Source organism: Leuresthes tenuis, unplaced genomic scaffold, assembly GCF_036924035.1.
Source record: "Leuresthes tenuis unplaced genomic scaffold, fLeuTen1.0.hap1 SCAF_15, whole genome shotgun sequence".
Lineage (NCBI taxonomy): Eukaryota > Metazoa > Chordata > Actinopteri > Atheriniformes > Atherinopsidae > Leuresthes > Leuresthes tenuis.
The window spans coordinates 31,017,575-31,039,828 of NW_027325369.1; the positions used below are offsets into that span (position 1 = coordinate 31,017,575).

Here is a 22,254-nt window from a genome sequence, read left to right on the forward strand (position 1 = left end):
CTAATCGACTCCTGCAGAACTCCTCTGTTTCTATCCTCTGTGATCACCTGCTGGGTTTGGGTCGGATTTCTAATATGCAAATCAAAACAGGATGATGAGATTTAATTTGCACAATAACGCACCAGAATCCTGCTCTTTGTGCCCCGGGTTTAAAGCATTTAACCTTGTGTTTTCAGATGACATCAGCACATTTACAGGCTTTAAAGTCTGATTAAAGACTCTCATCCTGTCTTGAAGCTGCTCTTTAACCTTAACGTGTCGACAGGCTTCTAACATCTCTGCATGTGTGGCCTCACAAACTGTCTGTCTGCTGTTGTCTGACACAAAAGTAGGAAGTTTCTCGCACCCGTTGAGCACAAAAACTCATAATTTTCGCACAAATTTTGGTTTAAAAGGGTCTGACCTCACCTCTGTGCCTTATTTGATGTTTTACCTGTTAAAGCATCACTCTTTCATCATACTGAAACAGTTTGAAAGCGAGGGTTGTGTTTAATCAATGAAACTTTCAGACGTTTCTTTTTATTTCGAAGCCTAATTTGCTTTCCTTTCAGGACTTTGACGATGGGACTTGTTCCTGTGACAGAAATCCACCTGGAGGCACCTTTAAAACATCTAAAACTGTAAAAAAAAAACTCCTTTTGTTCAGTCCGTGCACACTCTGCGGCGTGAACGCCGCCGCCGCTCGGGGAGATTACGCTGCGACTTCTTGTTGCTACGCAACCCGCAGCTTCTCCTCCCGAATGGTTTTTAGATCAAAATTCACGAAAGTTTTACAGATTTAACTGGAACCTTTGAGGTCTTACTCGGTTTTCTGGTCGTCGGTGAATCCTCCGGCAGTGGTTTTCGCCTCCAGTAGTCGCTGGTTAACAGAGGTCACCGGTTAAAGTAAAACGATGTCGCTCTGACCACTGAGACTGGTCTCGGGTCCTTTTCTCCGGCTGTTGCTAAAGGTGGAGGTCTTGCATATTTGTGGCCTTTTGTGGGCGTTTCAGGGTCACCTTCTTGACAGTTTGCTTCGCTTTTTCCTCTTGTTGGGGTGTCCCGTCTTCCTCCTTTCCTCGCCCCCACACTCTGAACTCCTGCAGGCTGTGGTGCTCGGATGTGCCCGATGTGGCGCCCGATCTAAACTCAGCTGAGAGATTTGTGTTAAAGTGAAGCCTGAATGATGAGCACTGCCTCCTCCAGAGTTCGGATTCGTTGTCTGGGGTTCACGCCTTCTTTATTTTGAGCTCCAAACTGTGTGAGTTTGACTCTCTGTCCTTCTGTGAAGTTTCCGGAGGAGACTGAGGTGGATCTGTTGTCGGTCACCATCGACGAACCATCCCATCTTCATCATCACCTTCACCTTCATTCTCCATCTGCTGTGGAGGGCCAGCAGTCAGTGCTCAGTGCCCCCGCCACCCCTGCTGTCTTCTCACCCACAATTCCCTTCCAGCACGATGACATGAGGCGTGACGAGCTGTCCTCCTCCTCCTCCGAGGACTCCGAGAAGGAAGACGAGTTCGAGCGGGAGCGAGCGCCGAGCTACCGCAGGCCTGTGTGAGTTGCGTTTGCTGCATGTTGGATCAAAGCTCCGAAATGTTCTTCTTTTTCCAAAAACCGCCCTCTTTGTTTTTGGCTTCCCAGCCAGACGCCTCACAAGAAGCCCTCCGGCTTCTCTGCCGTGAGTCAGCTGTTCAGCGAGCGCTGGCCGAGCACGGCGGCCAGCCGCGGCTTCAGTGGCCCGGCGACCGAGAGGAACATCGACTTCGAGCTCGATGTCCGTGTGGAGATCGACAGCGGGAAGTGTGTCCTTCACCCGACCACGCAGCAGCCCGAGCACGAGGACGTGTCCTTCAGGAGGTGCACGAAGGGCTCATTCCTCGCCGTTTTAACCCTTTTCCTGCAGGGTTTTCTGCACTAACGTGTTTCTGTCCGTGTGGGTCATGCAGGAGCTGTGAGCGCAGCCTGAAGAGTCTGGACCAGGAGTCTCCCCCCAAGAAGAAGAAGCTGCAGCCCACCTACACCTCCACCACGCACCTCCTCGCTGGGAAGAAATGCCCCTCCTCTTTGCAGACCAAATCCAACGACATGGAGACCACAGTCTTCTACATTCCAGGAGTAGACGTTAAGGTCAGCTTCTCCCTCCGCCTCCAGGCTGCAGTCTGTGTGCTTCAGCTCATTCACTCTTTAACTTTCCCCGCAGTTGCACTACAACTCCAAGACCCTGAAGACTGAGTCGCCCAACGCCTCGCGTGGATCCTCCCTCCCCCGCACCCTCTCCAAAGAGTCCAAGCTGTATGGTATGAAAGATAGCGGCCCTACAAATCCTCCCAATGCTGTCCAAAGCAAGACTAACTCGCTCCTACCTCCCCCGCCCCCACCTATTCCATCAGGTACTGAGCATCCCTTATTTTAACTGCATGCTCTCGCATCATCTGTAATCACCGACACCAGAGCCCTGCGATCTGGTGTGGAGCCACCGAATCAAATGCATGCGGCCCCCTCCCTTATTTAAAGGCATGAAGCTAGAGGACCAAACGGCCTCGTTTAACCCGAACCCACTCTGTTTGTTTAAGGTTGAGAAAGGAAGTCTGTGGACAGGTGACTAACTCTCCTGTATTTTTGCAGCTAAGGGTAAGAGCAGTGGGGGGGTGAAGACGGCGAAGCTGTACGCCTGGGTGGCCCTTCAGACTCTGCCAGAGGAGATGGTCATCAGCCCCTGTCTGCTGGACTTCCTGGAAAAAGCACTGGAGACGATTCCCATTACTCCTGTGGACAGGAACTACGCTGGTGAGTCTTCTGATGTGTCTGTGTGCACTTCTGTCCTCACGTGCACTTCTGTCCTCACGTGCACAGTAAACTCTCATGTGTGCTCTGAACACTTCTGTCCTCACGTGCACAGTAACCTCTCATGTGTGCTCTGAACACTTCTGTCCTCACGTGCACAGTAACCTCTCATGTGTGCTCTGAACACTTCTGTCCTCACGTGCACAGTAAACTCTCATGTGTGCTCTGAACACTTCTGTCCTCACGTGCACAGTAACCTCTCATGTATTTAAGTGCTCTGAACACTTCTGTCCTCACGTGCACTTCTGTCCTCACGTGCACAGTAACCTCTCATGTATTTAAGTGCTCTGAACACTTCTGTCCTCACGTGCACAGTAACCTCTCATGTATTTAAGTGCTCTGAACACTTCTGTCCTCACGTGCACAGTAACCTCTGATGTATTTAAGTGCTCTGAACACTTCTGTCCTCACGTGCACAGTAACCTCTCATGTATTTAAGTGCTCTGAACACTTCTGTCCTCACGTGCACAGTAACCTCTGATGTGTGCTCTGAACACTTCTGTCCTCACGTGCACAGTAACCTCTCATGTATTTAAGTGCTCTGAACACTTCTGTCCTCACGTGCACAGTAACCTCTGATGTGTGCTCTGAACACTTCTGTCCTCACGTGCACAGTAACCTCTCATGTATTTGTGTGCTCTGAACACTTCTGTCCTCACGTGCACAGTAACCTCTCATGTGTGCTCTGAACACTTCTGTCCTCACGTGCACAGTAACCTCTCATGTATTTGTGTGCTCTGAACACTTCTGTCCTCACGTGCACTTCTGTCCTCACGTGCACAGTAACCTCTCATGTATTTAAGTGCTCTGAACACTTCTGTCCTCACGTGCACAGTAAACTCTCATGTGTGCTCTGAACACTTCTGTCCTCACGTGCACAGTAAACTCTCATGTGTGCTCTGAACACTTCTGTCCTCACGTGCACTTCTGTCCTCACGTGCACAGTAACCTCTCATGTATTTAAGTGCTCTGAACACTTCTGTCCTCACGTGCACAGTAACCTCTCGTGTGTGCTCTGAACACTTCTGTCCTCACGTGCACAGTAACCTCTCATGTGTGCTCTGAACACTTCTGTCCTCACGTGCACAGTAACCTCTCATGTGTGCTCTGAACACTTCTGTCCTCACGTGCACAGTAACCTCTCATGTGTGCTCTGAACGCTTCTGTCCTCACGTGCACAGTAACCTCTCATGTGTGCTCTGAACACTTCTGTCCTCACGTGCACAGTAACCTCTCATGTATCTGAGTGCTCTGAACACTTCTGTCCTCACGTGCACAGTAAACTCTCATGAGTGCTCTGAACACTTCTGTCCTCACGTGCACAGTAACCTCTCATGTGTGCTCTGAACACTTCTGTCCTCACGTGCACAGTAACCTCTCATGTATCTGTGTGCTCTGAACACTTCTGTCCTCACGTGCACAGTAACCTCTCATGTGTGCTCTGAACACTTCTGTCCTCACGTGCACAGTAACCTCTCATGAGTGCTCTGAACACTTCTGTCCTCACGTGCACAGTAACCTCTCATGTGTGCTCTGAACACTTCTGTCCTCACGTGCACAGTAACCTCTCATGTATCTGTGTGCTCTGAACACTTCTGTCCTCACGTGCACAGTAACCTCTCATGAGTGCTCTGAACACTTCTGTCCTCACGTGCACAGTAACCTCTCATGTGTGCTCTGAACACTTCTGTCCTCACGTGCACAGTAACCTCTCATGTGTGCTCTGAACACTTCTGTCCTCACGTGCACAGTAACCTCTGATGTGTGCTCTGAACACTTCTGTCCTCACGTGCACAGTAACCTCATGTATTTGTGTGCATGTGAGCAGCCGTGGCAACCCAGGAGGAGGACATGGGGCAGTTCGACACGGTGGAGCAGCTGGAGGAATCCACCACCTCGCTGGTTTCCTCGTCCACGTCGGCCTACTCCTCCTTCCCTGTGGACGTGGTGGTCTACGTCAGAGTCCAGGTACTGACACTCACCCCCCCCCCTTGGTTCCCGGTAAACTCTCCCTTAAACTCCAGAAACTTCCCCCACACAGCATGTCTGAACGTCATCAGTCCTTGGAGCCGCTCTGTTGAGTTTACTCCAATAAATCCCATGTTTTCCTCTATATTCACTGCTTTTCATCCCAAATCAGCGCTTCTTCCGATCCCCTTTGTTTCTAACTCTCTTTGATATTAGTTCAACTTGCCGTATTTTTACGCCTTGTTTCCACTTTCATACGGGAGTCGAGGAGAACTTAACATCCTGGTTCCCGTCTGTCTCCAGCCCTCTCAGATCCGCTTCAGCTGCCTGCCCATGTCCAGGGTGGAGTGCATGCTGAAGCTGCCCTCTTTGGACCTGGTCTTCTCCTCCAACCGTGGAGAGCTGGAGACCCCGACAGCATCCCACGCCACGGAGGGCTCACACCCGCCCTCCTCCACTCCACCCGGGCAGCATGTCCCGAAAGTTCCTCCCAGCAAAGGTGAGCAGAGCACCTTGTTTTTGCTCTAAAATCCTCTAAATGCCACTAAACTTTCCAGTTTAGTGGTATTTCATGTGGGAGATCTGGGTTCAAATCCCCTGGATGAAAGGTACTGTCTCCAGTAAGGGGTCCTTAGGCAAGACCCCCCTTACCCTACCTGCCTATCTGTAAGTCACTTTGGATAAAAGCGGCTGCTAAATGCATAAACAGAACTGGCTGAGACTGGCTTCTGAATGTCTCCTGATTCTTTGCGTCCTCCCCCCCCTCCAGCGTCTCCTTTGCTGGGGAGCCCTCTGGGCAGGAGCCGCCACAGCAGCAGCCAGTCCGACCTCACCGGCCCCCCCAGTAACTCCTCGGGCCTCAGCTTCACCGCCTGCATGTCGGACTTCTCCCTCTACGTCTTCCACCCCTACGGCGCCGGGAAGCAGAAATCAGCAGTTACAGGCTTGCCTCCAGGCCCAGGCCCATTAGGTGTGAAAAACGCAACTTAATGTGATTCCACTGATGTTTCTGAGCTGCAGTTAGTCTGAAATCTTATTAAAAATGACCAAAACTTACTTATTTAGGTCAGTTTGATGCACGATGTTGTAATTTAGGGACTTCGGTGGTGGTTAAAACGTGTTTTCTGAAGGTACGGTGGACGAGGAGCCGTCCTCTGTGACGGGAAGAAAAGACTCTCTGAGCATCAACCTGGAGTTTGTGAAGGTCAGCTTGTCCAGGATGAGGCGCACCGGAGGTCCCACCTTCATCGAAAGTTTCATTCCCGCCAAAGGAGGCAAGATGGACACCACCCTCATCAACATCTCAGGTACACAAAGAGGTTATTTTCACACGAATGGCTCCCGAGGAGCGCTGTGAAACCTTTTAAAGGAGCTGAATTTGATGTTTCCTCCTCAGCCGTCTGTGACATCGGCTCAGCTTCCTTCAAGTACGACATGAGGCGCCTGAGCGAGATCCTGGCTTTCCCCAGAGCCTGGTACCGCCGCAGCATCGCCAGACGCCTCTTCCTGGGCGACCAGACCATCATCCTCCCAGGTGACCGCTCTTTTTGCCCGAGTCTGAACCAATTCTGACCTGGAACAAGCCCCTCACGTCTCTAAACCTTTATCTCGCTGCAGCCTCTGGTCCCGCCACCCCCGACTCGGCCGAAAACGTCACCCAGCACCTGTCCCCTGAGTCCAGCCGCAAAGCCTACTGGGGGACGTGGGACCGCAGCACCGGGGCCCAGCACCTTCCCCAGTCCCCGAGCGTCTTTTCCGAGCACTCAGCTGGGAGCAACATGTCCCCCGGCGGCCTGGGCCACCTCAAGTCTCCGGCCCCGGGCCGCACCCGCAGCGTGTCGGACTCCTCGGCTCCACGGCGGGGTAAACAGTCCCGCAGCTCGGCGCACTCTGTGTTAGCAGAACGAACGCAGCAACGAGCTCTCCCCGTTCATCTGTGCTAATCTTCCCACAGATTCGGTGACGAAAACATCCACTCCTGCCTTCGGTAAGAATGGGAAGGCAGCCGGGCCGCAGGGGTCTCCCTGGGAGACGCTGGTGGTGTTCGCCATCAACCTGAAACAACTCACCGTCCAAATGAACATGAGCAACGTCATGGGCAACAACACGTGAGTGTGAGATAAAGTGTCTGTGGAAGAAAGCCTTTTTCTGCTCCTGGCAGCTTTTATTCGAGAGTCTGAACTGAAAACTGTGTCAAATCGTGGAAAAAGGACACAATATGTCACCTTTGTAGTAAAAAGAAACGGATGAAAGATGTCGTTAATGTTCGCTGACACACGGGCTCGTTTTTGTTGGATATTTCCATAAAATACAGACAATCCGGCTCATTTCCACCTTCCAAATCGGTGCAAATACGTCTCAGGTGTGAGAACAGGAACTCGTGTTTTATCTCCAACTGCAGAAGCAGCTCAGATTAAAATTAAAGGGGAACTCCGGTGTTTTTAAACCTTATTTCTGGCATGAAATACATTCATCTGCTCACCGAGAACAGTTTGGTGAAAGTCGGCGTCCTTCAGAAGATATTTAGATAACTGGAAATCCATATAACGGAGTGAACGGGGCTTAGAGGATGCAGCCTCTAAATAAGGCTTTATCTGTCTTTATTTCACCAATACTTTAAGAAGAATGAATGAATGAACGTGTGCTATAGCTCTGTTAGCTCATAGCTGCTGTTATGTGGCTACTTGCAGCTATAGGAGAGCTAACGGAGGGATTTCTACACAGGCACTCTACTGGGACCACTTCATCCACACGCCCCCCTGCAGCACAGTTTATTCACTCCGTGCTCTGTGACAGTCGGCTAACTTCACACAGAGTTTGCTGCTGATAGTTTTGTGCAACATGGCAGGATATTTATCAGATTTTGACAACGTGAACGACGACTTTGAGTAAGATGGACGTTCTTACCGGAGTGAATGAGCTGTGCTGCAGTCATGCTGTGGATGAAGTGGGCCCAGTAGAGTGCCTGTGTAGAAATCCCTCCGTTAGCTCTCCTATAGCTGCAAGTAGCCACATAACAGCAGCTCTGAGCTAACAGAGCTATAGCACACGTTCATTCATTCATTCTTCTTAAAGTATTGGTGAAATAAAGACAGATAATGCCTTATTTAGAGGCTGCATCCTCTAAGCCCCGTTCTCTCCGTTATATGGATCTCCAGTTATCTAAATATCTTCAGAAGGACGCTGACTTTCACCAAACTGTTCTCTGTGAGCAGATGAACGTATTTCATGCCAGAAATAAGGTTTAAAGATTTAAAAATACCAGAATTCCCCTTTAATACTCGAGCTTCTTGCCATCACACACATCTTATCTCAGTAAACCTGTTGAGCTACGATTAAATCATTTAAGACTTCACGTTTTTTTCCTCTTTCATACCGAAAACCGTCGACAAACCAGCTGCACGAAAAGCAGATAAACGACCACAACCGTTGTGTTTCCCTGCAGCTGGACGACCAGCGGGCTGAAGAGTCAGGGACGCCTTTCCGTGGGCAGCAACCGCGACCGAGAGATCAGCATGTCTGTGGGCCTCGGCCGCTCCAAGCTGGACTCCAAGGGCGGCGTGGTGGGCGGCAACATCGACGTGAACACCCTGGAGATGGTCTGTAAGTAAACAAATCTGCTGTTTTTCTGCGACTCGCTGAGTCCTCGGGCTGCACTTCTCACACTCACTCTGTGCACAGATGCTTTATTTAAAGCATCTGAATACATTAGCATCGTCTGAAATAAACAATATGATTTGAGTTGTGTTTCCTGACTCTCTGCTCAGAGTTCAGAAGTTTCTGCTTCATGTTCGCTGGCTCATTTAAAACTACAGGAAAGGGCAGACGAGTCACTCCTCATTTCTTTAGATTTTCCCTCCAAGCAGCCAGACTTTCTTTAATCTTTTAAAGTGTCCTGAGCAATAGTTCTCCAGCTTTCTGACGGTCTGTCAGAGTTTTTCTTTGGCTGCTTTTTCACTCATTTTCAGTCCAGATGAACATGTTTTTTCTTTGTTCAGCCACTTAACTCTGACCTTTGAAGCATTCAGGCAGAAAAAAAGGCTCCTAACTCAAGGGATGAACCAGTGTTGTGTCGACACAGAACAGACAACTTAGCAAAGAAGCCATTTTAAACTGGATCTTTAGGCACTTTGTTACCAGCAGCCTGTCACAAAGACACACCATTTGTTCCCATTTCTTTAGCTGCATCTATGAAAAACAGCAAAGAAAACACAGTTTGACAGACAGAAAATAGGATTTCTGCAGCAACAAGGTGATTCCCAAAGAGCTATTAGCTGAAAACTTGGCATATCTCAGCATGGTGTGCAGTGTGTCCTTAAAACATTTGAGGAAACTGGACAAGTGGAGGACAAAAGAAGAAGTGTCAGGCCTAAAAAACTATCTCCAGCAGATGAACAGGATCTGAAAGTGATGTCCTTAAGAAAGAGGAAAAAATCCAGCTGTGACCTGACAGGACCTGAGAGATGCATCTGGACCTTCAGCTGATCCATCTACTGTTGGCCCAAGCCTCATCAGAAATGGTCTCCATGGAAGGGTGGCTGTCAAGAAGCCGTTCTTAAGGAAGGGGAACAGGGAGAAAAGGCTGAGCTGTGCCAAATGACACAAGAAGTGGACTGAAAATCAGTGGCAACAGGTCTTATGGAGGGATGAATCCTCCCCAGAGCCCGGACCTCAACATTATTGAAGCAGTGTGGGATCATCTGACAGAGAACGGAACAAAAGGCAGCCCACATCCAAAGAAGAGCTTTGGGATGTCCTTCAAGAAGCCTGGAGAACTATTCCTGAAGACTCCTTAAAGAAATGACAGAAAGCTTGTCTCAGAGGGTTCAGGCTGTGTTGGAGAATAAAGGAGCTCAGACCAGATATTCACTTTAAAGCTGCTCAGAACTGATAAAAAAAACTCTGTTTCTGGATTTATATTCATGTTTGACCACATTCCAGTAAATCACTGCAGCTGTTTTCTGTGTTTCTTGCTTTATAAAATGGAATAAATGTCTGTTTCCGTGTGCTGGGCGTCAGATACAGAAATTCTTCTGATTCTTATTTTCTTCTCGTGGCTCCATTCTTCAGACTTTCACCCGATTTTTCTCCAAAATGTGTGAATATTTTCATGTCTCTGATGTTCTTTATCTACAGCCCACATCTCCGAGCACCCGAACCAGCAGCCCAGCCACAAGATCCAGATCACGATGGGCTCCACGGAGGCGCGCGTGGACTACATGGGCTCCAGCATCCTGATGGGGGTGTTCAGCAACGCCGACCTGAAGCTGCAGGACGAGTGGAAGGTGAACCTGTGCAGCGTGGACACCAGCATATCAGAGAAGAGGTGCGCCTCAAGTTCCACTTCCTCCTGAGTTTCTGTCAGTTGTTCTCAGGTAATAACCTGCCCCCCCCCCCTGTGTCCTTCCAGTGTGATCTTTGTCCACGGCGACTTGCAGTGGGACATCTTCCAGGTGATCATTTCTCGCTCCACCACGCCGGACCTCATCAAGATCGGCATGAAGCTGCAGGAGTTTTTCACGCAGCAGTTCGACACCAGCAAGCGAGCGCTGTCCACGTGGGGCCCCGGCCCCTACCTGCCCCCCAAAACGCCCATCATCAACGCCGAGAAGGGATCTGCGGAGCTTTGTAAGCGTCCTTCCTGTTTCAGTGTTCGACCCGGCGGGCGTGACTCAGGTCACAGGAGGCGTTTCTAATTCTAATGAGCTTCATTTGGGAAGTTTTCTGAGCGGCTGCATGTAATCAGAGGTTCTCATTGGGTAAATAAAATTAATTAAAAGGTCACGAGAAGGATTGATAAGGCTCCACCTACAATTAGGGGATGGCACAAAGTATTTGATTTCCTACCAATGGAATAGCTAACGTGCAGATCCAAATGGAAGAGGGATGATTTTGGTAGGATTTGGACCCTTTTCTTTAGATATGCAGGTAAAAGACTCACAACCATTGTACTAAAAGGGATGTTAGATGGCATTGAGGGGAACTGGCTGACTGACGTTTTTGGATCATAAGGCTGGACATTAATTTGTTTTTAATCTATTCATTCTCATTTAAAGAGAAAAAAAGTAGCCTTTTCTCTCTAAATTAAGTTATTTTCTTTATTATTCTTCTTTCTTTGCTCATTTGTATTTAATCTATTCATTCTCATTTAAAAAGAAAAAGAGAAAAAAAGTAGCCTTTTCTCTCTAAATTAAGTTATTTTCTTTATTATTCTTCTTTCTTTGCTCATTTGTATTTAACCTATTCATTCTCATTTAAAAAAGAAAAAGAGAAAAAAAGTAGCCTTTTCTCTCTAAATTTAGTTATTTTCTTTATTATTCTTCTTTCTTTGCTCATTTGTATTTAACCTATTCATTCTCATTTAAAAAAGAAAAAGAGAAAAAAAGTAGCCTTTTCTCTCTAAATTAAGTTATTTTCTTTATTATTCTTCTTTCTTTGCTCATTTGTATTTGCTGCATCGCTGTCAGTGGTAACTGGACTGAGCGTTTCTTTATGTATTTGTGTGATGGTGAATATATCTGTATGTTTATATACTTTGTTCCCACATCCTCACAGCTTATTTCTATAGTGAGATGTGGTTTTTTTGTATTTTACTGTGTAGAACACACAAGTAGTCAGATATTTGTATTTGTGGCCATGTTGTTCTGTTGTTTGTAGTCTGTGTTCATGTCAGAAAAGTAAAAAAAAAAGGTCAGGAGACGATAGAAAGCGCCCTAAACGGAGCCCGTTATTCCTCTGTCCCGCAGACATGGACGCCGCCCACCACCGGCACTGGCCCGGCGTGCTGAAGGTCATCGCCGGCTGCCACATCTCCCTCTTCCAGATGCCGCTGCCCGAGGACGCCGTGCAGCTGGGCGGGTCCATGAGTCTCCACGGCAACCACACGACGCTGGCCTGCTTCCACGGGCCCAACTTCCGCTCCAAGTCGTGGGCGTTGTTCCACCTGGAGGAGCCCAACATCACCTTCTGGACGGAGGCGCAGAAGATCTGGGAGGACGGTGAGACAAAAAGGACGTTTTTGTTGTTGCTAAGCAACCGCCTTGTGCCCGTTTAATCCCGTTTTATTCGCCGGCTCGTCTTCCTGCTCCCCTCAGGCTCCAAAGACGAGTCGACCTACATTGTGCAGACGCTGGACTTCCACCTCGGACACAACACCATGGTGACGAAACCATGCGGCGCCCTGGAAAGCCCGATGGCCACCATAACCAAAATCACCCGGCGGCGGCATGAAAACCCTCCGCACGGCGTGGCCACGGTCAAAGAGTGGTTCAACTACGTCACTGCCATGAGGAATGAAGGTAACCATGAGATAAACCTCAACTAAAACAGCTTTTCAGTCCTGTCTGGGCTGCATATTTGGAATAAAATGCCAAGTTTTTAGAACTTCTCCCCATTTAAACATCAATTTTAAACACGATGAAGATTTTGATGGATATACACGGTTCATACTGTTATTTATTCAGTGAAAGCAGTGGAAACCACTCAGGTTAATGCAGCTGGGGCTCGAGAATAGCATCCAATATTAAATATTTAGTGAACATTTAGGCTAAGAATGAGTTTTAGCCTCATTAAGAGGCAGATGGAGAAATGGTTTGACTGCTTTTTCTCCGTCTTGCAGCAGCTGCCGGTTATCTCAGATGTAAACCGGAGGAGGGGGGGGGCAGGAAGCGTTTATCCCAGCTGAGCGTGACCTTAAACCCGTTTTATCTCTGGTTTCAGAGCTCAACCTGCTCAGGAACGTGGAGGCCAACAACCAGGAGAGCGGAGTGGCTGCCAAAAGCTCCAGTCTGCTGAGCAGCTTCCGCAGCTCCTCCAGCTACAACCACGAAACGGAGACCATCTTTGCACTTCCCAGAATGCAGCTGGACTTTAAGTCCAGTCACGTACAAGATCCAGACGAGCCGTCGCTAACGGGTAGGTCACAAAGACCTCAGTCTGTGTTCTTCTTCTGTGGCTCCGAAACGTTTCGGATTCCTGCAGTGACTCAAATCAGTCGATTACAAAAGCTGTCGATGCCTTTTATTTCCGTGACTGTGAAAGAGCGGCGTTTAGTGGTGGAAGAGTTCAAAGTTCAGAGCCATGATGAGTCCAGAGGTTGGAACCACCCAGGAAACCCGAACGCCTTTAGGAGGCAGGATGGAGGGCGAAAGCAGTGGAACTGGTCCACAAAGGGGGCTGCACAAGGTGGGACTTACCCGAGCAAAAAGTGGCCTTTCTGGGGGGGTCACCCTCCCCCAAGAGAACAAAAAGGAACCGCGAGGGGGGAGGCTGCGGTTCCCTTAAGCTGTCCAGACGTGGTTCTGTGAAAGAATGAGGCCAAAAAGCTTTTAACCATGGAACCATGGCTGGGAGGAGCCAGGACCCGGAGCCTTGACCCGGAGCCTTGACCTGGAACCTTGACCCGGGGCCAGGACCCGGAGCCTTGACCTGGAGCCTTGACCCGGGGCCTTGACCCGGAGCCTTGACCTGGAACCTTGACCCGGAGCCTTGACCCGGAGCCTTGACCTGGAACCTTGACCCGGGGCCAGGACCCGGAGCCTTGACCTGGAGCCTTGACCCGGGGCCAGGACCCGGAGCCTTGACCTGGAACCTTGACCCGGGGCCAGGACCCGGAGCCTTGACCCGGAGCCTTGACCTGGAACCTTGACCCGGAGCCTTGACCCGGAGCCTTGACCTGGAACCTTGACCCGGGGCCAGGACCCGGAGCCTTGACCTGGAGCCTTGACCCGGGGCCAGGACCCGGAGCCTTGACCTGGAACCTTGACCCGGGGCCAGGACCCGGAGCCTTGACCCGGAGCCTTGACCTGGAACCTTGACCCGGGGCCAGGACCCGGAGCCTTGACCTGGAGCCTTGACCCGGAGCCTTGACCTGGAACCTTGACCCGGAGCCTTGACCCGGAGCCTTGACCTGGAGCCTTGACCCGGAGCCTTGACCCGGAGCCTTGACCCGGAGCCTTGACCTGGAACCTTGACCCGGGGCCAGGACCCGGAGCCTTGACCTGGAGCCTTGACCCGGGGCCAGGACCCGGAGCCTTGACCTGGAACCTTGACCCGGGGCCAGGACCCGGAGCCTTGACCCGGAGCCTTGACCCGGAGCCTTGACCCGGAGCCTTGACCCGGGGCCAGGACCCGGAGCCTTGACCCGGAGCCTTGACCCGGGGCCAGGACCCGGAGCCTTGACCTGGAACCTTGACCCGGGGCCAGGACCCGGAGCCTTGACCCGGAGCCTTGACCCGGGGCCAGGACCCAGAGCCTTGACCCGGAGCCTTGACCCGGAGCCTTGACCCGGGGCCAGGACCCAGAGCCTTGACCCGGAGCCTTGACCCGGAGCCTTGACCTGGAGCCTTGACCCGGGGCCAGGACCCGGAGCCTTGACCCGGGGCCACGACCCGGGGCCATGACCCGGAGCCTTGACCCGGAGCCACGACCCGGAGCCTTGACCCGGAGCCACGACCCGGGGCCACGACCCGGAGCCTTGACCCGGAGCCTTGACTCGGGGCCAGGACCCGGAGCCTTGACCCGGGGCCTTGACCTGGAGCCTTGACCCGGGGCCTTGACCTGGAGCCTTGACCCGGAGCCTTGACCCGGAGCCTTGACTCGGGACCAGGACCCGGAGCCTTGACCCGGAGCCTTGACTCGGGGCCACGACCCGGAGCCTTGACCCGGAGCCTTGACTCGGGGCCACGACCCGGAGCCTTGACCCGGGGCCTTGACCTGGAACCTTGACCCGGGGCCAGGACCCGGGGCCTTGACCTGGAACCTTGACCCGGGGCCAGGACCCGGAGCCTTGACCCGGAGCCTTGACCCGGAGCCTTGACCCGGGGCCAGGACCCGGAGCCTTGACCCGGAGCCTTGACCCGGAGCCTTGACCCGGAGCCTTGACCCGGAGCCTTGACCCGGGCCTGGTTACTCCCAGCAGGGGACGGCGTCCTCGGGCATCCGATGAAGTTGGACTTCTTCTCCTGGTGGAAAGCCCCTTTCAGAGGGCGGCCATTTTAATTTTCACAGACTGTTTCAGCTCTGTCGCCGTCACATTATCGATAATATCACCGCTTATATTCACCGAACCCCCGATCCGCTCCTCTGATGCAGTCGGGACAAATGGACGCTCTTCCCTTCACGGTGGGACGTCACCTGCACCTTTCTGACATTTCAGCTGCTGATGCTCGCGTCTGAACCGACGTGCAGAAGAAGACGAAATCAGTCTGTTTCCTCGCTCAAACTTCTGTCTAACGGAACCGGACCTGAATCCAGATCAGATCCGACTCACGGAGGCTAAAAAGAGCTTCTTCTTCTGAGAGCTTTGGCCTTAAAGTTGGCCTCTGAAATGTCTTTGTAATTATATTTGGTCCGTTGTTGGTCTGGTTTCTGTCTCATTTCTTCTTCTTATGTGTTTCAGACATGATGTTTTTTATTGCAGTTCCTTGCTATGAACACTAGGGGGCATAAAGGGAAGTGTTTAAATCCCTGTTACCACACAGTAACAAAACGAACCCAAAGTGATTCAGAATTAATTTATTAATCGGCACCATTGAAGGATGACAAGATGCCGCTCTTATAAATCCTTATTTTAGTACTAAAAAAGTTTTAATTTTATTAAATTGGTGCGATTTAAGGCACTTTTTTCCATCAAACCGGACAGAAATTAGCCCTAAATTGAAGTTTCCATCTGAATTAAATAGATGCAGTTCCACATGTAATGTTTTTCATAGCTTTTCTGCTTCAGAATGTGCATAAAAAACCGGATTTTTAGCATTTTGGGGGATTTTATTTGATCTGTTCTCTGATATTTGGTCCGTTGTTGGTCTGGTTTCTGTCTCATTTCTTCTTCTTATGTGTTTCAGACTCCAACAGCAAACCCAAAGTGGAGTGCAGCGTGGTGACGGAGTTCACCGACCACATCTGCGTCACCATGGACGCCGAGCTCATCATGTTTCTCCACGACCTGGTGTCGGCCTACCTGAAAGAGAAGGAGAAAGGTTGTTTTCTCTTTGTTATTCTCACTCGTTTGGTCATTTTTTCCCTCACAAAAAGCCTCTGGCGGTCCACGTGTGGCGCACATCTGTCTGCATCTGTTTGTTTGCTGCTGGACACACTTCAGAGTGTTAGCCGAGGTCAGGGAGCTTTTTAATGGGTTTCACATGGTCACAAAGCAACGAACGAGCAGCCTTTGTGCTGCACAACAATTAAAACGGGGCCGAGGCGCCGTTGTGTTGGAGAAAAGAGCGCCTGAAGCTTTTCATCCGTGTTGGATTAATCCTGATTAATTAAAGGCGTGCAGGCAGGTGTTTGGATCTATACCATCAAGGTGGTTTTAATGAATTTGTGCTGCGCTCTGGGTGGTTGTTTCAAAGGAAAACACAAGGGTAGTGGAGTGTTTCAAAGCAACAACCTGATTGCCTTTCTGCCCCCCCTCCCCCTCAGCTCTCTTCGCCCCGCGGATGTTTGCGGCGAGGCCGGGACAGAAGAGCCCGACCGCCCTGCACGACGAGAGCGCCACGGACACGGACAAGGACAAGGACGACGGCATCAACTACACCACGGTGGACTGGAGGGAGTTCCAGTGCAACACCTGGCACCTGGAACCGACTCTCAGGTCAGCCGCCGCCGCGGTTCGGTTCGTTTGTGCACGACCAGGCCAAAGTTTGATTTCCAAAACCAGAAATCACCGAGAATCAGAAGGAAAACAACAACTCGCACAACAGAGAATCTGTTTTCAGGGTCAGACTCACAGAAAAATCACTTTTACGCAGTCGACAGCCATGAATTTGACTCAAATCTGAACTCAGATCAACCCTGAAAGTCAACTTTGGGGTCAGAAAATGCTTTGAACCGAGCTGCTCGCTAACAAGTGTAAAGTAAAGAAGTTCATTAAGAAAGCTGCAACATCAGGGCCTTAAAGTCTGCTGGCTTTCCTTTTGAAGACGTTCCTCCTCATTAGACGAACCAAACGGGGGTTCGGCGTCGGTGCCTGAATGCATCGGCTCCAACAAACATCGTTCGACCCGTTTCATTCCAGCCTGGCCTTTAAACTGAGCTCCACACGGTTTGCAGCCGACAGAACTGAGCGGTAACATATTAAAACTGTCGGGTTTCACCTGCTGGCATCCGGAAATGCTTCAGCTGGAACTCACCCCTCATAAAACTTTAGATCATTTCAGTAAAAGTTGCTCAGCTTTGTCAACGTAACGCTTCGTTTCATAAGAGTCGTGTATTTGATCCCGTTTTAATCCTTTTATATGAAATAAATGTGCAAAACTCGACTCAGATGCAAAACGTTTTAACTTTGATGTATTTCAGAGAGAAAACATGCTTTAAAAACTGAGAAAAGAGCCAAAATTAGCTTTTTACATTGATGTAATTATGTTTTTATTGCAGTTCCTTGCTATGAACACTAGGGGGCATAAAGGGAAGTGTTTAAATCCCTGTTACCACACAGTTAACATTTCCCCAGGTGTAGCAGATAAATACTCATCGACCTTAATGTGCACGAGTACCAAAAGCAGCAGCAAAACGAACCCAAAGTGATTCAGAATTAATTTATTAATCGGCACCATTGAAGGATGACAAGATGGCGCTCTTATAAATCCTTATTTTAGTACTAAAAAAGTTTTAATTTTATTAAATTGGTGCGATTTATGGCACTTTTTTCCATCAAACCGGACAGAAATTAGCCCTAAAGTGAAGTTTCCATCTGAATTAAATAGATGCAGTTCAACATGTTGACCACAAGGGGGTGTAATCTGTAAATCAAATAGAATTACAGACGCACAGAGAAAGGTGCCAATATTACTAAATTACGCTTTTACCACACCGCCAACAGTTCATGAACCGTGTCAGATAAAATCCCAACTGCCTTAGCAGGGTTTTTATGTTAGAAGATGTGCACAAAGATGTTGGAAGATGTGCACGAGTAATAAGAAAAGGTGTGGTTAATTTATTAAATTGGTGCGATTAAATGCACTTTTTCCTTAAAATTGGACAGAATTAAACACCAAACACCATTAAAGTGACGTTTCCATCTGAATTAGATAGATGCAGTTCCACATGTTGACCACAAGGGGGCAAACTCTGCGTTTTATACAAAGGGCTTGTAAACAAACGTCTGATGCTGATAACTCATTCTCAGCAGCAGATGGCGCCATTAAAGGACGAATTAAAAACTGTTTAATTGGAATTAAACACCAAGATTAAAATGAAGTCTCCATCTGAATTAAATAGACGCAGTTCCCCACTTTGACCACAAGGGGGCAGACAAAGGGCTTGTAAACAAACTTCTGATGCTGATAATCTCTTCTCAGGCTCATCTCCTGGACGGGGCGGAAGATCGACCCCGTTGGCGTGGACTACATCCTGCAGAAACTGGGCTTCCACCACGCCAGGACGACGATCCCCAAGTGGCTGCAGAGGGGCGTGATGGACCCGCTGGACAAGGTGCTGTCGGTGCTCATCAAGAAGCTGGGCACCGCCCTGCAGGACGAGAAGGAAAAGAAAGGCCGAGACAAAGAGGAACACTGAGGAAACCAAACGGCTAACACTGGAATCAAAGCTGAGCCACTGTATTACCACTACTGTACGATACTTTACACGCTAAAACCCCGCGAGTTTCTGCGTAGTTGTTTACCGTCGGGCTAGCTAGCTAGCAGCTCCGACTGAAGCGTTTTGCACCAATCTTGTTTTCTGTACATTTTTGAACAAAGTAGCTAATGTTGCGATGACTCGACTGCTTTAAACCCCGCCCACCTGTTGTAAATGACCTCACTGAAACCGCTCGAACGTTTGATTTAAAGCTTACCGGTAGCTCATGAGAAATGACTTCTTAAACCATTGCCTTTTCTTTGTTTCCCATGGAACACGTGGTAGGTATGCTTTATGTAACTCTAGCGTAGCTTTTGTGATATTTAAGAACAGTTTGGTGACGTGTTCTTGATTTTTTTCACACGAACGAGTTAATTACCGGGAGGCTGCGGCACGTCTCCCGCTCGGTGTCGAGGATGATTGTAATTATAATTTAAACCGAGATCATTATTTATGGGTATGTGGAATGCAAAGTCGATATAATGTTGTAGCTTGGTGTGTCAAGCTTCTTTTTGTCTTTTTTAATCCACACAGTAGAACCTGTGTACATAGTTAAATTTCTTAAATGTGTTGATTTCTTAACTTAATTAAACTGTTTCCATTCAGTTTTAAACCGGAGAGCTTTGTGGTGTTTTTCAGGTGGGAATAAGCACGAGATGAGCCCGGCTGGCACTTAATCAGTGTTTCGTTAAGTTCAGGCTCTTTTAAAGAGATAAACGAATGGAGAACAGCTGCTGCAAGCGTTTTTAATCTCCTGTTCCAGCAGTTTCTCATCTCCAAACAGCTCATCTGTTTTCCTCAAACTATCATTTTGTTTTTTTGTTAACTTCTTCTTCTTCTTCTTCTAAATCAAACAGTTCAGCTGTGATTAAAGCTCACATTCACAGACTTTAATGATCATTTTCATACATTTCAGCTCCACTGTGTGGAAATTACAACACTTTTTATACACAGTCCCCCTCATTTCAGGGCATCTATTCACTTTTTAAGGCTTTAACACAGTTTTCTGAAGTCTTTTTGGTTAAATTACCTGTTGGTTTAAGCACAGCGGCTCTCTGTCTGAGCCCTGTTTTTAAACCTCTTGGTTAACAGTCTGTTTTTGGGGTGGATGCAGCTTTATGGGGCATGAAGCTGTTCCTGCAGTCCAGAAACACTCAGCTCTATATATAGATACAGATAGTTACTGTATTGATCCCAGAGGGAAACAGTTTAGTAGTTAGCTGTAAGTTAGCAGTTAGCTGCAAGTTAGCAGTTTGCTGTAAGTTAGCAGTTTGCTGTAAGTTAGCAGTTAGCTGTAAGTTGGCAGTTAGCTGTAAGTTAGCAGCAGATGCTAGCAAACAAGCTTTCTCATCAACAGTGATGGACCAAGCCGGAGATGTGCACAGCGTAACTCGTAGTAATGCATGTGTCCCGTTAATTATTGCGTTTAAACAGTTTTGGATATATTAACCTCATTAAACAATGGTACCTGGAGACCTCCATCTTTATCAGAAACATGCCGATAATGTAACGCTAACACACCGAGAGCGGTACACGGCGTTTAATGTAGCAGCGAGAGTGAGGAGAGGACCGGTGTTGTGTTGGAAACACACCTTAAACACAGCTGCAGGTTGTCTGAGTTACAGAACGGAACCGTTCAGCTAGAAAGCTTCAGCTAACAAAGTAATGTGGGAACAATAATGTTCATCTTTCAGGAAGGAGCAGCAGTAACTCCTTAGAAGTTGGTGTACGTCATCTTCATTAGCTAAGATGTTAGCGTTAGCTGCTGCTAAAGGAAGAAATAAATCAGTAAATAAACCATGAGGAGTTATTTCTCAGATGCTTCCATTTCCCTGCTCTGAAGTTCAGGCTCTGAGAGCTGGAACTGATCCTCTTTGTGGCTCAGTTCCTTCAGTCCAGCGTTGAACTGGACCAAGTTGTTAAAACAACGGGATGAAAAGTGTTTGCTGCACATTCACAGTCTTTAGCTAACTCTGCTGGAACATTAGCCTCAGATATAGTTTATCCACTGGGCTCTTATATCCTCTGAGGCTGCTGCTGGATGGAAGATGCATGCTCCTCAGTGCAGCTGACAGCAGAACATTTCCACCAGAAGCTGGCTTCATCCGCCCAGCAGGGTGGATGTGAGTGGGCGGGGCTTAGCGGAGGAGGCGGAGCCAACTTAAGGAGTGACGGCTCGTCAAATGAGGAACTTTCAAACAAAGGGGAACTAAATAAGTCCCAGGGTTGTGTTTTTGGGGCATTTTACACCTGCTGGTGACTTCAGACGCCCTGATATAAGCTCCCAGGAACAGGAAGAAGGGATTTTTATGCAATATGTCACCTTTAAAGCTCATAAAGTGCAGCTCAGAAAGGTTAAAGGCCTCCAAAAACCCTCTCCAGACTGAGGCCAGCGCTCCCGTTTCATCAGCCGGCTTCACCCTCATGTTTGCTGCCCAGAACAGAGAAAAGGTGGTTGTATTTATTTCCATAACGTGTCGTCTTTAAGGAGAACTTAAGCTGACATTTCTCTGCCTCTGCAGGTTTTACAGCTCAGCACTCTGGGAACTAAAAGCTGTCGAGTTTTCATCCAGACGTTTTCTTTCTTTCTTTCTTTATTTCTTTCTTTCTTTCTTTCTTTCTCTCTTTCTTTCTCTTTCTTTCTTTCTTTCTCTTTCTTTCTTTCTCTTTCTCTCTTTCCTTCTTTCTTTCTTTCTTTCTTTCTTTCTCTTTCTTCCTTTTTCTATCTTTCTTTCTTTATTTCTTTCTCTCTTTCTCTTTCTCTCTTTCTTTCTTTCTCTTTCTCTTTCTCTTTCTTCCTTTTTCTGTCTTTCTTTCTCTCTTTCTTTCTTTCTCTTTCTCTCTTTCTTTCTTTCTCTTTCTCTTTCTTTCTCTTTCTTCCTTTTTCTGTCTTTCTTTCTTTCTTTCCTTCTTTCCTCCTTTCCTCCCTCCCTCTCTCTCTCTCTCTCTCTCCTCTCTCTCTCTCTCTCCCTCCCTCCCCCCCCCTCCCCCCCTCCCTCTCTCCCTCCCTCTCTCTCTCCCTCCCTCCCTCTCTCCCTCCCTCCCTCTCTCTCTCTCTCCCTCCCTCCCTCCCTCCTCTCTCTCCCCCCCCCCCTCCCTCTCTCCCTCTCTCTCTCCTCCCTCTCTCCCTCTCTCTCTCTCTCCCTCCCTCCCTCCCTCCCTCTCCCTCCCTCCCTCCCTCCCTCCCTCCCTCTCTCTCCCTCCTTCCCTCTCTCCCTCCCTCCCTCTCCCTCTCTCCCTCCCTCCCTCCCTCTCTCTCTCCCTCCTCTCTCTCTCCCTCCCTCCCTCCCTCCCTCCCTCCCTCTCCCTCCCTCCCTCCCTCCCTCCCTCTCTCCCTCCCTCCCTCCCTCTCTCTCTCCTCTCTCTCTCTCCCTCCCTCCCTCTCTCAGACCCCCCCCCTCTTCCTCTTCGGTTCCCTGCTGTGGTTTTTTTTGTCTTTTTTCGGCGGAGGTGAAGAGCGCCGCTGCTTCCTCTGTGATGTCTGCTGTGAGATTGCAGCGATGTCACCTGAGGAAACCCACAGAAAGCTGGAGTCTCTGCTCCCGCCCGCCCGGGCCGGACATTATGTTTGATTTTATTCTGCCAGCTGCACACGCTGCCTTTGAAGTTTCCTCTCATCTGCATATCACTACAGAATATCACTTTTATTTCTCTCCCTTCTTCTTGGAGCTGAACTCGATGCGAATAAACATGAAAGAGGAGAGAATGACCAGCAGATGGAGTCAAAAGCCAGCCGTCCCCCGAGCTGCGCTCCTCCTTAATGACGCCTCCCTGTTGCAGCCTCTGAATTATTTAAAGAAAAGAAAAACAGACCAAATTGCCTCCCTCTGTCCTCCTTTGGCCTTGAACTTAATTGTGCTCCACAGTCTGTCCTCTGAG

At 49.1% G+C, this 22,254-nt stretch overlaps 1 protein-coding gene across 5 annotated transcripts in view; it reads left to right on the top strand.

Annotated features, from left to right (window-relative positions):
- kiaa1109 (KIAA1109 ortholog) overlaps window positions 1-18,988 on the top strand; it is an 84,121-nt gene extending 65,133 nt beyond the window's left edge. For all 5 annotated transcript variants that reach the window (XM_072364759.1, XM_072364761.1, XM_072364762.1 and 2 more), the window contains 21 exons: window positions 1,271-1,539; window positions 1,627-1,842; window positions 1,932-2,112; window positions 2,186-2,375; window positions 2,611-2,772; window positions 4,658-4,797; window positions 5,101-5,296; window positions 5,567-5,767; window positions 5,928-6,104; window positions 6,194-6,331; window positions 6,415-6,660; window positions 6,752-6,905; window positions 8,243-8,400; window positions 9,934-10,123; window positions 10,208-10,425; window positions 11,544-11,795; window positions 11,892-12,095; window positions 12,517-12,711; window positions 15,642-15,776; window positions 16,222-16,393; window positions 18,099-18,988. In XM_072364759.1, the coding sequence (XP_072220860.1) occupies window positions 1,271-1,539; window positions 1,627-1,842; window positions 1,932-2,112; window positions 2,186-2,375; window positions 2,611-2,772; window positions 4,658-4,797; window positions 5,101-5,296; window positions 5,567-5,767; window positions 5,928-6,104; window positions 6,194-6,331; window positions 6,415-6,660; window positions 6,752-6,905; window positions 8,243-8,400; window positions 9,934-10,123; window positions 10,208-10,425; window positions 11,544-11,795; window positions 11,892-12,095; window positions 12,517-12,711; window positions 15,642-15,776; window positions 16,222-16,393; window positions 18,099-18,315 (4,011 nt within the window). In that variant the 3' untranslated portion in view covers window positions 18,316-18,988. The remainder of the gene's footprint in view (window positions 1-1,270; window positions 1,540-1,626; window positions 1,843-1,931; window positions 2,113-2,185; window positions 2,376-2,610; window positions 2,773-4,657; window positions 4,798-5,100; window positions 5,297-5,566; window positions 5,768-5,927; window positions 6,105-6,193; window positions 6,332-6,414; window positions 6,661-6,751; window positions 6,906-8,242; window positions 8,401-9,933; window positions 10,124-10,207; window positions 10,426-11,543; window positions 11,796-11,891; window positions 12,096-12,516; window positions 12,712-15,641; window positions 15,777-16,221; window positions 16,394-18,098) is intronic.
- Window positions 18,989-22,254: the final 3,266 nt, after the last annotated feature.